Source organism: Streptopelia decaocto (genome assembly GCF_964273445.1).
Source record: "Streptopelia decaocto genome assembly, chromosome: 3".
In the NCBI taxonomy this organism is placed as follows: Eukaryota; Metazoa; Chordata; class Aves; order Columbiformes; family Columbidae; genus Streptopelia; species Streptopelia decaocto.
In genome coordinates, this window is record NC_138656.1 from 8,056,688 (window position 1) to 8,075,032 (window position 18,345).

General features: G+C 39.4%; 1 protein-coding gene across 1 annotated transcript in view; it reads left to right on the forward strand.

Annotated features, from left to right (window-relative positions):
* Window positions 1–1,216: 1,216 nt before the first annotated feature.
* Window positions 1,217–18,345, forward strand: part of PPP3R1 (protein phosphatase 3 regulatory subunit B, alpha) — a 39,718-nt gene continuing 22,589 nt past the window's right edge. The window contains exon 1 of the mRNA XM_082048510.1: window positions 1,217–1,469. Within this exon, the coding sequence (XP_081904636.1) occupies window positions 1,467–1,469 (3 nt within the window). The 5' untranslated portion in view covers window positions 1,217–1,466. The remainder of the gene's footprint in view (window positions 1,470–18,345) is intronic.

Genomic DNA, 18,345 nt, shown 5'->3' on the forward strand with positions numbered 1-18,345 from the left:
CCCTTCCCCCACAAATTAGGTTGCTATTCACCTTGAACTTGGCAGGACACATTTGCATTTCTGTGGCAAAGTGTTCCAGTTATTACAAGCCAAATCACAAATGCCTGAAAAACATCAATGTGGTATGGAATCTTCTCTTTGGCAGTATTAACACAACAACATTTTATATGTAATTATTATTTGCACATCACCACTTAATTTGTCACAGCGCTCTGTCATAGTGCTCCAAAATAAACACATTCAGAAGAGTAAGCACAGAAAGAAGGGCAAAAACAGCAAAAGGAACATCAAATCAACCCATCGCTACTTGCTCTTTTACTTTACCCTTCACGGCTTTTTAAAGGTGTCATCTGTCCTACTTAAAACTTTGTAATGTAGAGAGATCATCCCCAGGGTCAGCCTTACTTATGCAAGCAGTTGCAATGCCCTAAATCTTGCCTCAAAGGGGTTACTAAGACTACATCTTTCATCTTAGTTTGCATTGGACTGTATCAATCACGTTATTTTGTAAACTACCCCGGTTACAAAGCATTAACTACCCACATGAAACTAGAAGCATACACGCAAACACTTCAAAGAATTATCTCATCACAATTTCTTTAGTTTGTATAATTGTTAACACTACTGAAACACAATACCCTGAAATCTGTTAAGTACTGAGAGCCTTCCAGCCTAGGTAGTAACATAAAAAAAAGCTCTAAGGAAAATTACAACCATAAGGAAAGGAGGCATCCCTCAGAGCCATGTTTCCAAAGGCCTACCGGTGCTGAGCCCTCTGCCTGCCTGGAGATTTTTGTTTTGTGAAGAACAGAAGTAACACACAGGGATGAAAGTTAAAGCAGCAAGGACCCCACTAGCATAAGTTATGAGGTGGCTGAGAGGGACAAGCCTAAGAAGAAGGTGTGTGGGACAACACGAACAACCAGCAGCCCTAGAGCACCTGAGGGAACCCTTCCCTGGGCAGAGGCCTCAGGGAGAAGCCACAGGCCTGTCTTGAGGTAACAGTAAACACCCAAGGTCTTCTAAAAGCGACCTCCTAGCGGCATAGAAAACCCTCAGCCGAGATCCCCACGTCCCAACCTTGAGGAAACCTTTCCCTGCCCCAGAGAAGCCCATCGAAAGGCAGCCACCCCTCACCCGCCGCCATTTTGTTCTCTCCCTCCCCCGCCGCGCCGGTGACGTCATAGCCCCGCCCCTCGCGCAGGCGGTGCTCGGCGCGGCGGGTGCCCGGATGTGGGAGGCTCCGTCCCCCCCGCCCGCAGCCGAGCGTTAGCGCCGCTCGCGCCCCCTCGCTCGCTCCGTGCGCGCCGTTGCGGGCCAGCGCGAGGCAGTGCCGCAGTGAGGGGCGCGCAGCGCAGCCGGACGCAGCGGCGGGACCGGGCGCGGCGGCGCCGAGCACGCACAGCGCTAGGCCGGGGCTCGGTGGATTCAGCTGCGGGGGAGACGCCTGACGCCCACCCGCCGCCATGGTGAGGATTCCCCTCCCTCCTTTGCTTCCCCTCCCCACCGAGCCCCCCGCGCTCCCGCCCCGCCGGAATATTCCAGACCGGGCTGGGCCGCGGGGGTGGGGGGCGAGGGAATGGCCCCGCGGCCCGGCCCGACCGCTGCTCCGCTCCGCCTCGCCGCCGCTGCCCTGCCTCTGACCCGGCTCCCCCGCCTCCCACCCCCGAGCCGTCCACGTCCTCCCGCGGGCCAGCGCCTCGCAGGGCTTTTCCAACCCCCCCCGCGCCCGCCTCCCTTGGGGCCGCCGCTGCGGCCGCCCCGCGCCTCTCCCCGGGGGCAGGGCCGGCCCCCCGCTTCCCCTCCGCCGCCCACGGCCGCCGCCTCGCTCCGTGCGCCCCGCTGCCTCCCCGCCTACTCCCTCCGCCGCCTCCCCCCACCCCGGCAGCGCTCCTCGGGCCCGGCCCTCCCTTCTCTGCCCCCCGGCACCCCCTCACCTCACCTCCACACGCTCTCTTCCCCCCGACCCCCTGCCGTTCCCCTCGCTCCAGGGGTTCGCGTCCCCCGGCCCGCGCTTTATCTGTTTACCAGATGTATCCGCAGCGCCCTGAGCAAACCCGGCATTTCGGTAGCGGTGTCTTGCGGGGGTTGTTTTGCAATCTCAGTAGGGTTCTTCCCCCCCCCGCCCCCGCCCTTGGTGCAGCAGCGTTTTTCTGTTCATGTGCAGACCGGAAAGCTCTAATGCACGTAGCCCATGGCAGGGAGACGGGCTAGATAATGTATACTTTAATTGGTCCGGGTTTGGAAAGCTGACACTTCAAATATGATAGGCATGGGGGTTTTGAGACTGCAGGAAGAAGGTATGTCCAGGTGTGTATATTTGAGTTGCTCTGCTTTTTAGATCACGATGATTTAAATTACCTTTTTACTGCCTTAAAATTAACCCAGAGGTACAGTATGGAGTCCTGTAGTATATTACGTCGACACTAGGGGTGTCTCCTGCTTTTCAACACTGCCAAGAAATCAACGCCCTTTTTTAATAAACATTTATTTTAGCCTAAATTATCCAGTACCCTGGCTGCAGAAAGACTCTGGTGATATTTTGGGTTTACAGCTGGAGAAATAAAAGTGGTTTAAACTTTTCATTCTTAACCCTTTAAGAGCAAGGCCAGCTGTTCATCAGGTTTCACATTAGACCTCAGAACCTGGGAGCCAAAAATGAGTTTCCTTTTGGTTTTAGGTGTGGGGTTGCAGTCTTTGTTTTAAAAAATAAAGCTGTAGAAGAAACCAGTGTGCTATGCTCAGGCTGTCTTCTGTGTACACTTAAATGTCTGTTAGATGTGCATTTGGAGAAGTATTTTGAAATGTATGTAGGTTTGGTTTCTGTTGGGGACTAAAACAATGTGTTTACTGAATGCTTTCACACAGTCTTGGAGTACATTAAGACTGTGAGAAAATAAGGCTCATATTTTGAGAACAAGGTATTAATGAAGTCAAGACTTAATAAAGTTATGATGAGAAATTACACCATGGTTGCAACTCTGCTAATAGCTGTGAATATATAGATGAACAGAGATCATCTTCCGCAACACTTGTGCTCATATTGCCATTAGTTGAGTCTTCTGTGAAAATTTTGTTCTTAAAGACTGAGATGTTATCGTGCATAAAAGGAAATAAAATGTTGTTTAACCATGATGCCCATGTGTGTTAGTGACCTGTAATGAACCAAACTTTCACATATGATTAACTTTGATTATTTTTTCCTTCATTCTGTTGCAAGTAAAGCTGTCCTAGCATCTTGTGATGGTATAATCATGTTGATTATGGCTTTTTGACTTCTTGAACAGTATGTGTATATGATCAATTGCAATGTGTAAATGTAGATGCTGGGACAAAAGGTGTGCTGGATATTATCTCTACCAGTAAAGGTGTTTGTTTGCTCATATAAGCAGTAACAGCAGCAGGAGAGTTTTCCCCAGAGCTGTATCAGTACACTGGTTCTGATAAAACCTGATCTTAGATACCTTGTAGTCTGAAAAATGAGCTAAAACTAAACAGCTGATAAACATTAAAAACCCCTCATGTTTCATTTAAGTTGCCATTTTTTTTTTACTGTCGTTACCCTGTGGATGTTTTCACTGAGAGAGTTCACTTTTTATGAAGAAGGAGAGTAGACCTTGTTTCAGTCTTTACTAGAGCAATTATTTTTCACTGTTTGGAGTAACGTTTCTTTCGTGTTCCTACAGGACCAGAGAGCAAACAGTTATAGATAGTGAAGAAAGAGGCTAATGTATTGTTGTGTTCATAGTAGGTAGCTTCAGAGAAAACATAAACATCTAGTGAGTCAAAGAATGTAGTTCTGGATATTTGGTATAGACAGTTCTAAAATAATCTATCAGGCAGAGAGCATAAGATGAGTCCATTGCATAATGCTAGAAGTAATGTTGATATGCTATTTCTGTCAGAGCTGACTTAGAAAATACTACTCATAGGAAAAACTTGGTAGGAAAAGGTAAATAGCACAGATAGATGCTATTAAACAGTCTTGGTTTTGGATGGATAAACTCTGTTTTCCGTATTCTGGTTTATATCCAGCTCTTGAGCTTCATAGTTACAGAAGACGCAGAATTCCACAGGAGTCACCCAAACCACGTTATGTAGTGCACCCATCTTGGCTAGGTTCTATTCAGTTGTTTTGGCTGACTTGAGTAGTGGTGCTTCTGCTGTATTTTCTCCAGCTGAAGCTGATCTAACAGTGCTTCTAAATTACTGAAGCCAAGAACCACTAATTTTTTTATTTTCAATAAAACAAGCCTCAGAAGACCATTTCGAACCATTATTTACTATTTAGCAGGGAGGGTATTAAATAAGTTAGTTCTTAGCTGAAGAAAAAACTAGTTGTTCCATTACCAAATCATAATTTTACTGCTGTCATTACAAACATCTGAATAGTCAGTTCAGTTTTGTAACAGGTGGCAGGAACTGAGAACCACTCACATGGTCCATCTTATACCGTCTTACTGGTGTTTTGCTGCCACAGATGGAATAACTGGTCTAGGATTCAAACTGTGAAGCTTATATGTAGGTCTTACAAAGTATTTGGTAGGCTTATTTAAGCCAGTTTGTTTAATGAAAGAAATTACTTTGGGAGTAATTTTCAGAGGCATAGTTTAGAGGCCGATTTGAATATGTAAGTTTACTTAGCTCTGTGATCTACAAAGACAGATCCTGTTGATGAAGGAGCAAAGAGACTTTTAAAAAAGTAGTTATTTTTTCACTTTCTGTGGCAGAAGTAGCATTCTGGCTTCTTATGGTTAAACTATTAATTTAGTGATAGGGAGAAATGAAGGTTGACTAAGGGAAAATGGTTTGTGGTGAGCATGTGTCAGGAACTTCAGAATATTCACCTTCTAAGACATCTGACTTGACACTAAAAGGGAAGCTTTAAGGGAGTGAGATAAGACATCTATATTGGGGTTTTTATTTGTATCTTAAAGGAGATGGGATTATTTTCTGTTGATCAGTGCAAGAAAAGGAGAGTTCACTAATTCTGGTATTTCCAGGGCAACAAATGAGGCAGAAATACAAATTTTTAAAGCCAAACTATTTCTTGGTTTGCTTCTGCCCCCTCATTTTTGTATGTCAGAAAGACATACAAAAAATTCTGAAGATGTAGCTGGGCTTTTATAAGAAAATTATTTTTCAGTTTTGATTGACATAATACATACTTTGTAGAAGAAATTAATCTAGCGATTAAGACCTTATGGCTTTCCTGTAGCTGGGTGTTGAATCAGTGTTTAGCTGGCAGGGTTGCAGAAGGAATAGCTTTTTTTAATTGTAGGTATGCTTAATAGCGTTCTACTTTAATTAGTAAATTGTACTTGCATAAGCTTTTTCAACATTGCTTTGATTTCCCTGCTAGTAAAAGAATTCTTTTCCTCTCCCTCCTCTTTTTTTAGTGCCTGTATTTATCTGAGTTTTGTTAAAGAAGATTGTATCCTCTCCTAAAAATGTTGTAAGTCAGAATAGTAGTTGAGCATGAAACTGTTAAGACTTTGGTTTAGTTATATGAAATGGTGACCAAAAATTGCGTTCATAGGAAAAACCTTTTTGTAATTTGAGCTAATGTATGATTTCTTGAAAGCAATTTGCTCTTGATTTCTTTGCCCCTCCTCTTTCCTCACAAGCCTGTTCTCTCAGCTCCAGGCAGTATCATTTGTGAACTTCTAATGCAGAGAAAAATTACAATGCACTGTTCTGCGTTGATTGGCAGCCAGTTAATTTAGTGACAGTTTTCCCTGTTTTCCATCCTTTCCTTCTTCTGGCCTGTATGTTTTTTGCTTTTCCTAAGCTTGTTTATTGCTGTGTGTTCCCTACAGAAAGAGCACAGGGGCAAAGGGGCTGGCTGTTCCCATGCTTCCTACCTGCTACCCTGTTTCCCCCAAAATAAGACAGGGTCTTATATTAATTTTTGCTCCAAAAGATGCTTAGTTTTTTTACATGTATAGTTGCTTGGGCACTATTTAAACTGACTTTTTTATGAACTGCAACTAGGGTTTATTTTTGGAGTAGGGCTTACATTTTGAGCATCCTCGACAATCCTGAAAAACCATGCTAGGTCTTATTTTAAAGGTAGGTCTTATTTTGGGGGAAACAGGGTAGTTCTTCACCAGAATCATCAGCAGAAATAGGGAAGGTGCTACTGTACAGTGTCCTTGTCAAGATCAAACTCTTCTGCTTCTGGAGGAGCGAGCGCTGCAAGGATGGGGGAGTAGAGTTTGAAGTGATGGGGAAGGAATTATGAGAGGCATGGATCTATGTGAAAGAGAGATGTAAAAAGGGCCAGTCCTTAAAGTTTACATAGTTGAAACTTTCTGAGCAGGATATTGTAAGAAAATAAGTATCTTGTTTTACTTGAATGTCCCTGTCAATTAAAGCAGGAAAAAAAGTTGGAACTCCAGGAAACGGTAAGAATTTTATTAGCTGACTTGGTCACCTAAATGACTTAAATATGTTCTTTCTTTCCTGAAGACCACAAGAGTTTATCTTGTTGTGCTCTTGTGAACCTGGTAAATATTGTCCTTGTTCTACAAATGAAAAAGGTTGAGGTCATGGTGGGGTAGTAACTTATCCAAGGCCCTTTTTATTGTTTAGAAGTGAACATCAGTATGCAGTGTTGGAAGTGGATAATGTGTTTGTAGCTCTGGAAGTATTTAAATAAGAAGACTAAATCAACTTAACTGCTATGAATTTTAAAGTGTTTGGCTTGATGAATTAGTGGAATTGGACTGCTAGAAAACTTGCTGTACTCTGTTTGGCTTACAGCATGTGATGGTGTGTAGTGGTTGAAAGCTTGGTCATACACTGCTTTCAACATCTTTGTAGTGCTGTGTTAGACACTTGAAGTGACTTCTTTTAGAGAGTAGACTTGGAAAAGGGCCTTATATCCGATAAAAGCTGTGCAGTTTTGTAGATGTCAGTGGTTTAAAGTCACCTTGACACCAGCAGTTTGAGGAAGATCCTGCTACAAAGATTGCCTTGCTGTGCTGAATGAAGGGGGACAGGCTTGGATACGGACCAGCATCTTTTTATCTGGAATAGATAGAGCTTTCAGTATACCAATTCAAGTGTTTTGGGAATTTTTCACTGCTGTTTCCCTGGATCAGTGATTGGGGAGCTTAAATAACTCAAAACTCATGATTTTGTAGTGATTTAAGCACATGACTAGAAGCAACGTATTCTGCTTGATGTATGATGTAGCTAAATTATTTCGGTCACCATTTGAAATACTATATTTCCTTAGTAATATTGAATATCAGGATAAGTTTAACCAGGGTTAAACTTAAACTATGGCTTGTCTTCTTATTCTGGTCTGTTCTATATCATTTGAATGGCAAATGTCTATGGAGAGGTGTTGTGTGGTTATGTTTTTGTTTTGTTTTTTAAGTTGCAGGTGTTTAGTAACAAAGCCCACACCTTGCAAGTGAAGTCATTTTTGAAGTGACAGTTCTTTTAAATAGGAAAATTTAATCTTGACATTTTACATAGCTTTCTAAATGTTTAACTTGAAACTTTTAATTTGATAATTCAACTTTATTAGGCCTTTTCCACATACAGAAAGACCATTAAAATGTTTTATATGTTGCTTTTAGAATGTACCTAGCACAGTCACAAGCACATTGTTACTTTAACTGCTTGGGAAAACTATCTAGATGGGGCAAAACAAGCTGGAGACTAAATCTGACTTGCTTGTAACTTGACAGCGAGTTGGACCTGCTATTGATACTCTCTTCCACAAATAAGGAAGAATCCCTAGCGATATAAATAATTTTAACTGTCTTAAGGAAGTCTCAGAAACTCTTTAAGTGCTTTGGATTAAAGGACAGCATTGCTCCTGAACTGCCAATAAAAATCTTGGCTTCCAAGCTGTAGACTGGTTGTGCCAGTTGATACGCTCAGGTGAATATTTGCGAAGTCTGATGGACATTTTTAGGCAAACTGTTAAGCCAAAGAACCGGAACTCCCCCAGTAAGCTGATACGGTGCCTATTTTAAAAAGCTTATGCAGTAAGCTTGAAGTTCACAAACACCTGATCTCATTGTCTAAGTTAGGTAAGGTAGGAATTAAAAAATGTAGGAAGACAGAATTTGGGAGGGGCAGGAGAAGGAGGGGCCAGAGTAACAGCAAGGAAGCCCAGAAATGAAGGCCAGGGTTAATATGCTTCTGGGAAGAAACCCAGCTACTGGAAAAGTGGATTCAGCTGTGATTCTCACATGAATATAATCTTAGGATCATCTGTACATGCTGTGGAACTTCTTTTCTTCCTCTGGTATATTTGTGACAAGTGTGAAGGCTTTTTAACCTTTATTTTAAGCCACTGGAAACTTTGGGAAGGAAGACCTCTGCTACAGTACTCCTCTCTTTTTCTACCCCTTCTCTGTTGTCACCCTGTGAATAGCTCCTCTGTGTACATTTTTCAGGTGTAGTAGAGACAACAACTGTTGTTTCCCTGCTATTATAACTGTGTAGGTTCTGAATAGCATCACTGAAGTTGAAAGAAGTCACTTGGATTCCCTCTGCTCAATGATGCTATGACCAGCAGAGAGGAATTTAAAAGGAGTTGGGTTTTTTTTTGTAACAAACTCCATGGCTATGAGTTTAGGCCCAAGCTTGTGAAGGAGAACTTCTGTACTTTGTAGGTGTGATGGCTGAACAGCTTCTTCAGTTTTGTGTATGTAACGATGTTCCCTCGGGGAAGCCTAATTTAGTATTGCACCACTGTTTAACAGGCTTAGCACCTTGGTATCTGAGCAGTCATGGGTCAGTTTTGTTGTTTACGGTGAAGGAACACTTAACAGAATTCTCAGAGAAGAGCTTGATTCCAGGTAGATCTGCTAACAAGACTACAAAAAAAAATCCACAATAAATAGAGGAACTCCTAAACGGCAATAACAAAAACTGCTGTATGAATAAATAAACTTGATTTTTATACTTGACTTAAGTAGACTATTTTAGCGCTCTAATTACTGTTCTTTATAGAGGTATCTAGTAAAATATCTATCTACTACTTATTAAACTTTTTTGGGGATTCTTTATTAAAATGGTTTTAGTTTTCCTGAACTATTTTATTCTAAATGTGTTTGTTTTAGTAATAAGACTAAAGCCTTTGCATGGGGTACCACTGGTGCTAGTTTTTTATTTACAACAGTGCTTTGAAAAATCAGATTAGTGATTTATAAATGTGATTTATAAAAGTATGAAAGGTTAGTAAGTTTGAATCTTCTGTAGTCTTGAATGTTAGAATTCAACTCTAATGATGGTGTAGTAGGGTTTACCAGAGCTCAGTTCTGAAAAATTGTCTTTTGAGAGGCCTTAGAAAAAATGAACAGCGAGCTCAAAGGTGGCCAAATTCCTTTTCTTGGTGAGAAAATGAAATATTATGTGAATAAATGGGAGTAAACTTGAGGAGAAGCAGAAGATGGTGGTTTAACACTTAGGTGTGTAATGATACAGTAGTACTGTAATGCCCTATAGTAGCGGGCAGAACAGCTAAAGATTCTAGAATAATTGGCTAGAGGTGGTTTGAGAGTGATTTTTAGCAATGGTTTTATTTGGGATGCTTTCTCAGAGGTCTTGTTTAGCATCTGTGCAGTGTCACTAATGTTTTGTCCCTTGGTTTGCAGTTCATGTTGCAGACCAGTGTACAAAGTTATACATTTTATATGCTGCCTTTAAGGTTTGCAAGCAGTGAATTTTTGGAAGAGCTAAGACGGGAAGTAGCAGCAAGGTGGTAGCCTGTGGTTCTGTGGGCAGATTGTGCATAAATGCAGAGATGTGTCAGTCTGTGGGGGATGGACGCGAGTATTTGTGCAGTGCCTTGCACTGGGATGACTGGATTCTTGGTTGCGAGCCCCAGAGCAACTGGTAATTCTGACTGGAAGTCAATGGGGCTCTGCAGGGGTGCACCTACTGAACTTTTTGGGGGACCTGTGGAACCAATAAATAGCAGTAAATTTCTAGTGCTGCTTTGTGTTTATTTTTATACTTTCATGGATATTTGCAACTTAGGGAAATTTACAGCTCGTCAGGACAGCTGCTTTTAATTGTATTGCTAGTTACAGCAATTAATAAGCTTTGATTTCTGACAGGATCAAGGAATCTTATCTTTGGCAACTGCTAAAAATAACGCTAACATCTATCAGTAAATGGGATTTTTTTATATAATTTTTTAAATATTTGACATATGATTTTTTTTTAAGCTACTGAAACTGGGTTGGGATTCTAATTTAATCTTTGGAGAACACCATTGTTAGCTTGTAGCAAAAATGCTAGATGTTTCCATTCCATACTGAATGGTAACTATTTGCATTCCTGTACATAAATGTAAGAAGTCAGTTCCTGCCATGAAGAACTTACCCTGAAATATTCTATCTTTTTAATTGCATTTGAATGTTACTTCATATAACCAGCTCCTGAATGGGCATCACCTCAGCATTGTGATTTTTAAAAGTCAGTATCTTCTCCATGGCACACATCATATCAAGAAAACTGTTTTGAGATTTCAGAATATTCTGTATCAGTGAAAACCTTAATTGAAAGCAGAGTGGTATTTTTCTGTGTTTTCCTAGGTTTTATTTTGCTTTCATTTGATCAGGAAGTCTACAATAATAATAACTGGAAGACTTTGGAAATTTGCAGTGCATCTTTTCAGAAAATAAATTCCTAATTTGCTGGAAATTCTAGAGTGCTGGAAATCTTAAGTACTCACTTAGAATGGAAACTGGTAATGCCTGGAAGACCTGTTTAGTGTTTTGTAAAATTCTTGATGTTTTAATTACAATGGTTTTGATCCCTCTGTATTGGATCACAGTGTTCACAGGGCCTGTTTTCAAACCTTATGACTCATCTTTATTCTTTGCTGAATTCTTCATGAATCCTTGAGTGGCATAAGCTAAACCAGAGCTTGTTAAAATGTCTCATTTTAATAGCTGACAGCTCCAAGTTCTGATGAAGTTATTTTCCTTTTGGAAAAAAAACCCCTAAGTATTAAGATTAGCGTTAACTATTAGAGCCAGTTAAGGATACTGGAATACAATCTCTTACTTTGCAGATTCTGTATCTATGCAACAATTCTCCTTGAACATAATCTGCTTCCTCCTTTGAATTGCACATCTTGTCCAGTTCTGCATCCTTGCTGCCTTGATTGTTTTCTGGTCCTGTCAGTTTGTGAAATCAAATCCCATTTTTGAACTTTTTTCAGTTGCATGTTCTTTACATAATTCTTTGCAATGTTCTTCAGCCTCTTTTGTGATAGATCAACAATGACATTTTATTATCGACTTTTCTTTTGTGAATTTTTTTGATGTACTGTTTCCATTTTCTCTTGTTGGCCAGCCATAAGACACTTATCTCCCTTTCTTAAGACTCAGATTTCCCTTTTTGGCACAAAGTGATATTAAACTGTTTATAAATTTCTTAAATGGGAAGGAGGGCTGGTGACAGCATCTACTTATGCAACCTGTTTCTGTGCTCTTACACCATTTGCTCAAGTACTTTACATTGACCTGTGTGACACTCCTGAAACTTCAAGGCCTTGTGGCATAGCCTGTGTGAATTGGCAATATTCTCTGAACTGGTAATTTAACTTTCCACCTCAAGGATGTTCAAGTCTTCTAAACTCTTAGCAGACTGTCATATGCAGCATTTTTCTTTTTCCTCCCCATCTTCTTACATCTATTAAAAAATGTGTTGCCAAAGCTTCAACCTTTGCAGTTGGCTCTACTGAATATACTGTTAACATCTAAAGATTTAAGGTGTAATCAGTTGGTAGAGGAGTATGGTCACGTTGCTCTTGAGTATTTACCACCTTTCTGTGAATAGGGAATTACATCTAACTGTAGTATAGTCTTTTATAGTAAGTAGTATATGACTATTATATGATGCAGTGTAATATGTAATCTTAATTTCTAGAATGTATCTTTGCTACTTTCTTTTCCCTCTACAAATACCGTTTGCAGCACTACAATGAATCCACTGTGTCTAAACTCCCTGAAGAAAAGAAGCCTTCTGAACTTTCTAACTGATCCTGATCTCCCATTCTTTGCTTGCACAAGTCAGCGAACAGTTTGTGGCAAGGGATCTTTACCAGATATGTTGGGAACAAATACATTAATCTGTGTGTTTGTTAGCTGCTGTCAGAGGATAACATGCTCTGTTTCATTTCCAGCTATGTTCTCATATTTCATATTTGCTCCAGCCTGATACACATGTGAGATCTATCTGATCAGTAACAAGCAGCCTGTAGCTGTTTGTTGCAGAAGTTATGGAGGAGGTTTGTTTTCTCTAATGGGGTTCCATGACTCCTGTAGCTACTTCTCTGCTTTTGGAAAAAACCTCTGCAAAGAGAAACGTGATAGTATTGCTCCTTTGTTAGAGCTTTCAGTGTTAATATCTGATCTTCTTGGTACAAGCAAGATCAGGAATTTCAGAAACTTCAGAAGACTGGGCCACCCTTAGTTTTACTCCCTTTTTTTGTATCTGAAGTGTCACAAATTATTTTTAAGAGGTAGGAGTGTTTGATCTGCAGATGTTAACACTTACCTTTAGCTTTTTGAAAATTACTCCAAAAATAAGTTTAAATTTGCAAACATAGTAACGAAGTACTATACCTTAAAGTGGCAGTAATTTCCACAACATACTAAAGCATGTTTAAAAAAACAATGCAGAGAAAAGCAAGCCTACCTTTCGCACCCTTCATCAATCCAGTGGCAAGAATCCTTGACTAGAAGTCTTATGGTTAACATAGCTATTTTTACCGTTTCTGTTAATTTTGGAGGAAGGTATTGAACTACCAGTTCACTTGGCAGAGATTTTAGTGGGATTGTTCTAGAGAGCTGTTTGAAGCTCCCTAGTTCTTTTTGGTTTTATAGTACCTGGGAGTGCGGAGAATTAAATTGCCGTAATTGAAAGCAGCCTCATGAGAGCATATCTATATATAGCAAATTATATTTCACTATGGCTTTAGGTCAAGTTAATATCTTCTTGTAAAGTAACTGTCTGTTCCTATTTCTGTGTAGGTCAGCCAGTGATGAGTTCTCAGGCTTGCTGGCCTGCTGTTTTATTGCTTTGTGTTGAAGTTTTGAACATTGTCTGTTTTCTGGGAAGGTACTTTGAACAAAACCTGTTTTATCTCCAAATTGTTGCGGAGAAAGGGAGAAGCTGAAACAGCTTTAATTGCCTACTAAAAAATTTACCTGTAAAATGGGGTTTTTGACTCTTGGGTAGTTTTGTCTTTCTTCATTTGACAAACTCTTAAGATGATAAATAATAGCTTAATCTGGTTTAATTACTGCTGAAAACTGTGTGACTTTGTTTATAGTCCCTCCAAGTTCTCAGGGATGCTTGCATACTTCAGCTTAATGTTTTGAATGAAGTTTTTGTTTCTTTTGTTCTATATGTTACTTCAGTTTTTCCAATCTGAAGTTGTTCTTCCACACAAGCATAACACAATTTACTGTTTGCAATTGCTTGGATTTTTTGATGTTCATACTCACCAGTGAAGGGAAAAGATTCCTTCTTATTAGGGAAGTAATTAAATCAGAGAAGATAATAAATGGCTGTTATCTAATTTATATATGTCAGTGTCCTGAAGAACAAGATATTATATGCTCTGGTTTTTGTTTTGCTTTAGTGTCCCATTAAGTGTAAGTTGATGTCATTTCTTTATCATTTAGATGTTGACCCATAACTCTGATAATCCCATGACACCTGAGTCACTTGTTATGATCTTAAATCACATTTTATGCTTTCTTCTGTGCTGTTTATTACAAGCTTTTGCACTGTATACTTATAAATAAAATTGCCTCCTTTGAAGTGCTCTCTAAAACTCTTCAACTCCACTTTTGTTATGCATAAAGATTTATGTAAATTTTTTTTTTGTCATTGATATATCTGTTGTCTTGTAGTCTTACCTGTAGCTTCTGCTTTGTTTTGTATGTGGATTACAAATTTTCTGGTTGGACAGCCTGGTCTTGTTTTCATTTTCACTAGTGTGATCTTTGCCAGTATAACAGCACAATCATAGGGGAGATCAATTGGGAAACTTTATTGCAATTATCTTTGAAGCTGAGAAAGAAAAAAGCTGCTGTGGTCTCTAACTATGGGAACTGAATAAACTTCACTGAAGAGGCTTGTGCAGGAAACCTGGTGAGAGGATTTGTAGGTGAAACCAAATGGTAATGTGAGTGGAACAAATAAGTTAGTATCTTGCATATTTTTTTTGTGACTCATCCAGAAGCAATGGAGGCCCAACCTGTCTTACCCCTAAGGCTTCCTAATGTGAACCCTTAATTGCATCAGAACTTACTTTGATTTAGTGGTGGCAGAACTGTAGTGTTCCCCTACTAAAGGCTGAGTTGCTTCAGAATCTTTCTGGGAGACTCCTTTCCTTGGCTTTGGAGAGTTCATTATTCATTTATGCACTGAAAATTACAGAGGTCTGAGGATTTTCAAGATCGATGCAAGCTTTAGAAGTGCCATCTCTGTAGCGATTGCATAAGTAGACTGGATTGTTGCCTCTAAAGAGTAGTAGCTGGGAAATGCCAAAAGTAAAATTGTTGAATACCACACAGGGAATTGTACATTAGCTCATGAAGTTCACACTTCTGTTTCTGTGACTGTTTTTCTCTCAAGTTTTATTTACAAATTGCAGTGTTTAAGTTTTTGCAGCGAGAGCTCTTACTATTTTGTGTGAGAGCTTAAGGTTTCTCATACATACGAGGTTTCGCTTTTTTCCTTCAAATAGCAAGATTTGCTAATTTTCTAAATATGGCACAATCTTTTCTCTGCCTCACTTTGTTTTAAAAACTGCACTATGTTTATCTCTACCGCTGTTAATTATCTATCTACCTGACATATTGCAAATTCCATCAGGGAGGTTATAAAATGGAACAGAAAACTTTAATAGTCACACATACTACAGATGCAACAATAGTTAAGTTTAAAGTAATCCAGTTATTCTTTTTATTATATCCACATCAAACTTGTGTGAGATGATTTGTGGGGGATAGACACATTTAGTGAATGGTATTATCAGTGTATGCTGTGACTTGATAGCTCCTTTTCTCCTCCAAATTCAGGAAAAGGACTTTGCAGTAAAACTTTTCCATCTTTGATCGTGTTTTCTTCTAAAGCCGTTTTCTTTGGTGTTTCAACTGGGTCCTTATGTCTTGTTCTATCTTGGGTACCAATTTTTTTTTCTTAGAGACACCTTTCATTTATTTACAGATGAGTAAGTAGTGTTGTGTGTCTGTGTGTACAGATATGTGATTATCCCAAGTATTCTATCATACCTTCAAGGTCATGCAAGTTTAGATTTTTATTGCAAGCTCTGCAATTGTAACTGTGTTCAGACAGGAGAGGCTATGGCACTTATGTATATGAATATAGATCACATCCCTGCTATAACTGGACAGATTTCACTGATTGCTTTTCAGTCCTGAACACTTCAAATTCAAAACATTTAAATTGAAAATGAGTGGTTTAATGCTATTTGAATAGATGCACTTTTTATTTACGTTGCTTTTAATATTAATAAAGGCAAAGGGTGTATAAAAAATAAAGGCTGAAGCCTCTTAAAATTAACACTCTTGATTCCTTTGGTTTTCCTGTCTGGTAGAGAATTTGGCAACAGTAGCTATCTCTAATTTCAGGTTTGCTTCTTGCTTCATTGGTTTAGGGCTTCCCTGTGATATCCTAGAATAACTACTTAACTGTGATGGCCTTAAGCCATTAGTATCTCATTTTGGAGGAGACCCGTGGACAGTGGAGGATTTAAATAAAGCATAGCAGAAGTGACTGGCCAGCTGCCAGCCAGAGGACAAGTGGCTTCCCTTAAAATGACTGACAGAGCCTGAGCAGAGCCAGGGCTGGATTAGATGGTGACTAAGGAGTAAACTGCAGGCTTTTCCGAAGACTTGGACGGTCTGTCTCTTGCATCCCGAGAGGGATGTGGTGGAACTGGATGTACATCTGAATGGGAAGAAGCTTTTAAAGAATGATCACTTCTTTTGTTATGAATAATTGAATAAATGTATCCAAAACAAGGTTTTTGTATTAAGGCTTTTTCTTTCTTAAATGTGGCAAAGGGAATTGTAACACTTCTTTTGTGTATTTGCAAAGAACAACAATGCCAGAATGCTGTAACAGCTTTAACCTGACTTGATCTCTACTGTAATCCCAAATCCGGCAATCCCCTTTGCCTTGTTTCATTATCTCTGATGTCTGCAATTTAAACGCCATGTTCAAGAATTAGGTATTAATCTTTTTTTGAGTTCTTTAGTTCTTTCAGTGCTGAAGGTCACCGGGTGTTTTCTTTAGAGGCAAGTTTAACAAATGTAGGCTACTTTGGGGAAAACACACTTAAAACTTGAAGTCTTCTCCTTACAAAGTTAAAACCAGCTGGTGTTTGGTGCGTCTTTTTTTTTAAAGCACTGTCCTTTTAGACTACAAAGTGCCTGTAGCTTTCCTTGATGTTTGCTGTTGATTAACCATTAAGATGAGATACTGAGTCAGAATATTAATAGCAGCTGTAAGACCTGTCCCATGTACCTTTGTAGTTTCACCTTTGAGTTAAGATCATACATGAAAACTGAGCTCTGATACAAGTTCAGTGGTTTGTTCTGATAAATCTTCCAGGAAGTGTAACTGAAAGTGTTGGGGGAGAACTTACCATGGCTTCAACTACAGAGATGCTGAGGAATTATTGATGTATCATGCTGGGTAGTTGCATCATCTTGAAAATTATGGTTGCTGGAAAATGTCTCTACCTCCTCTAAAGAAACCACAAATTGATGGGACAACAATGTGTTAATATAACTTTGATTTCTTTTTTTAAACTTGTCCATTTTCTTTAGCTCTTTTAATTTATTTTTTTTTTTTATTCAAGAGAACATATTATTAGACCTTGTGAAGCATTTGACACTTCAGTTACATTATCTGCGCCATTCAAAACATGATGCTAATTTTTTTGAACTCTCGCAGAATCAACAGTTGGATAATATTTGTGTATGTGAATAAAAAGTGGTGAACATGTTAGCAATCCCTTTGCAAATTTATAGTGGAAAATGCATACATTTTTTGCATTAAGGTGCAAGAATTCGATGACAGCAGTTTTCAGTTTCTCTCTTTTTTTTGTGGGACACGTTTGGTTCGGTGTCTTTGACATGAGAAGCTTCGAGTATTGGATTGTAGCTGAGTCAGACAAGTTAAAAGTCATTGGAGAAATTCCTAAATTAAATAAACTCTTGTACTAGAATAAATAGCCTCCCTGTAACTTTTTTTCCCTCGTGCTTCATGAGTTTTCCCAATGACCAGCAGTCATAGTTGGGAAAGCAAATATGTCTCAAAAGCGCTTGGAATAACTGAAAAGCAAGTTCAAGAGTGGATTGGGTTTTGTTTTGGTCTTTTGTGTGTGTGTGTGTTTTGTTTTTTTAATATTTAGGGTGCATCTTAGAACCTGGATGTTGAATCTCTGTATACCTAGGGAACTCTTAGGAGCTCATAGGAAGTACTAACTAAAGAAGAAGATTTAAGGTTGATACTTAAATTTCATTGTTTGCATGTGTAGATGTATCATGTTCAAAGGAGAAAATACTATAATACATTGCTGTAATATGAACCTTATTTCTGTTTGACTGAAGAATTAAAGGTACAAATAGTAGATAATCTTCTATAACAATACTGCTGATTCTTTTGGCAACATTGCAAGATTTAAAGAAGACTATGTTCTGTGTTTTTCATGACCCATGTCATTCTGTGAATTCAATATATGCTGGCAGTTCCAGCTGTTAGAGTATTGTTAATAATAAAAATTATCCATTTTAATGGGACGTTTTACTCACAGGAGAGCATAACTCTGAAGTACCAACTGAATGCCTGAGTCCTTTACTGTTGCTTATAGTCTGTGCTATTGACCTGGTACCATTACTGCTGCCTCTGTTTTGTTCCTTGCCTTTGCTTTTCTTGATGCCCTGTAAGAATTCCTTGCTGATTTTGTAACCTGTTTAATTTATTCAGTTGGACATGTGGACAGCTGAATGTTCAAAGGGTAACAAGATTTGACAGTCCAAATACCAGAAGGGAAATGATTTCCAACTTTCAAGTACTTTTGGACAAGATGATGGTTATGAAATACATGGTGGGACTCTTCCAAAGCTTTTGTAATAAAAATGAGTGGCACATAAGCAAAACTGAGGTTGTGAAAATTGTGTAATTGTGAAGGTTCAATAAATTGTCATCTTGGCTAGATCCAGTTGGGAAGTGTTGTGTCTTAAACTGCTGTCATGCAATCTTACCTTCAGGATTAGAGAGGCAAGGAATTAAGCTGCCCCTCAGATGAGTGAATGG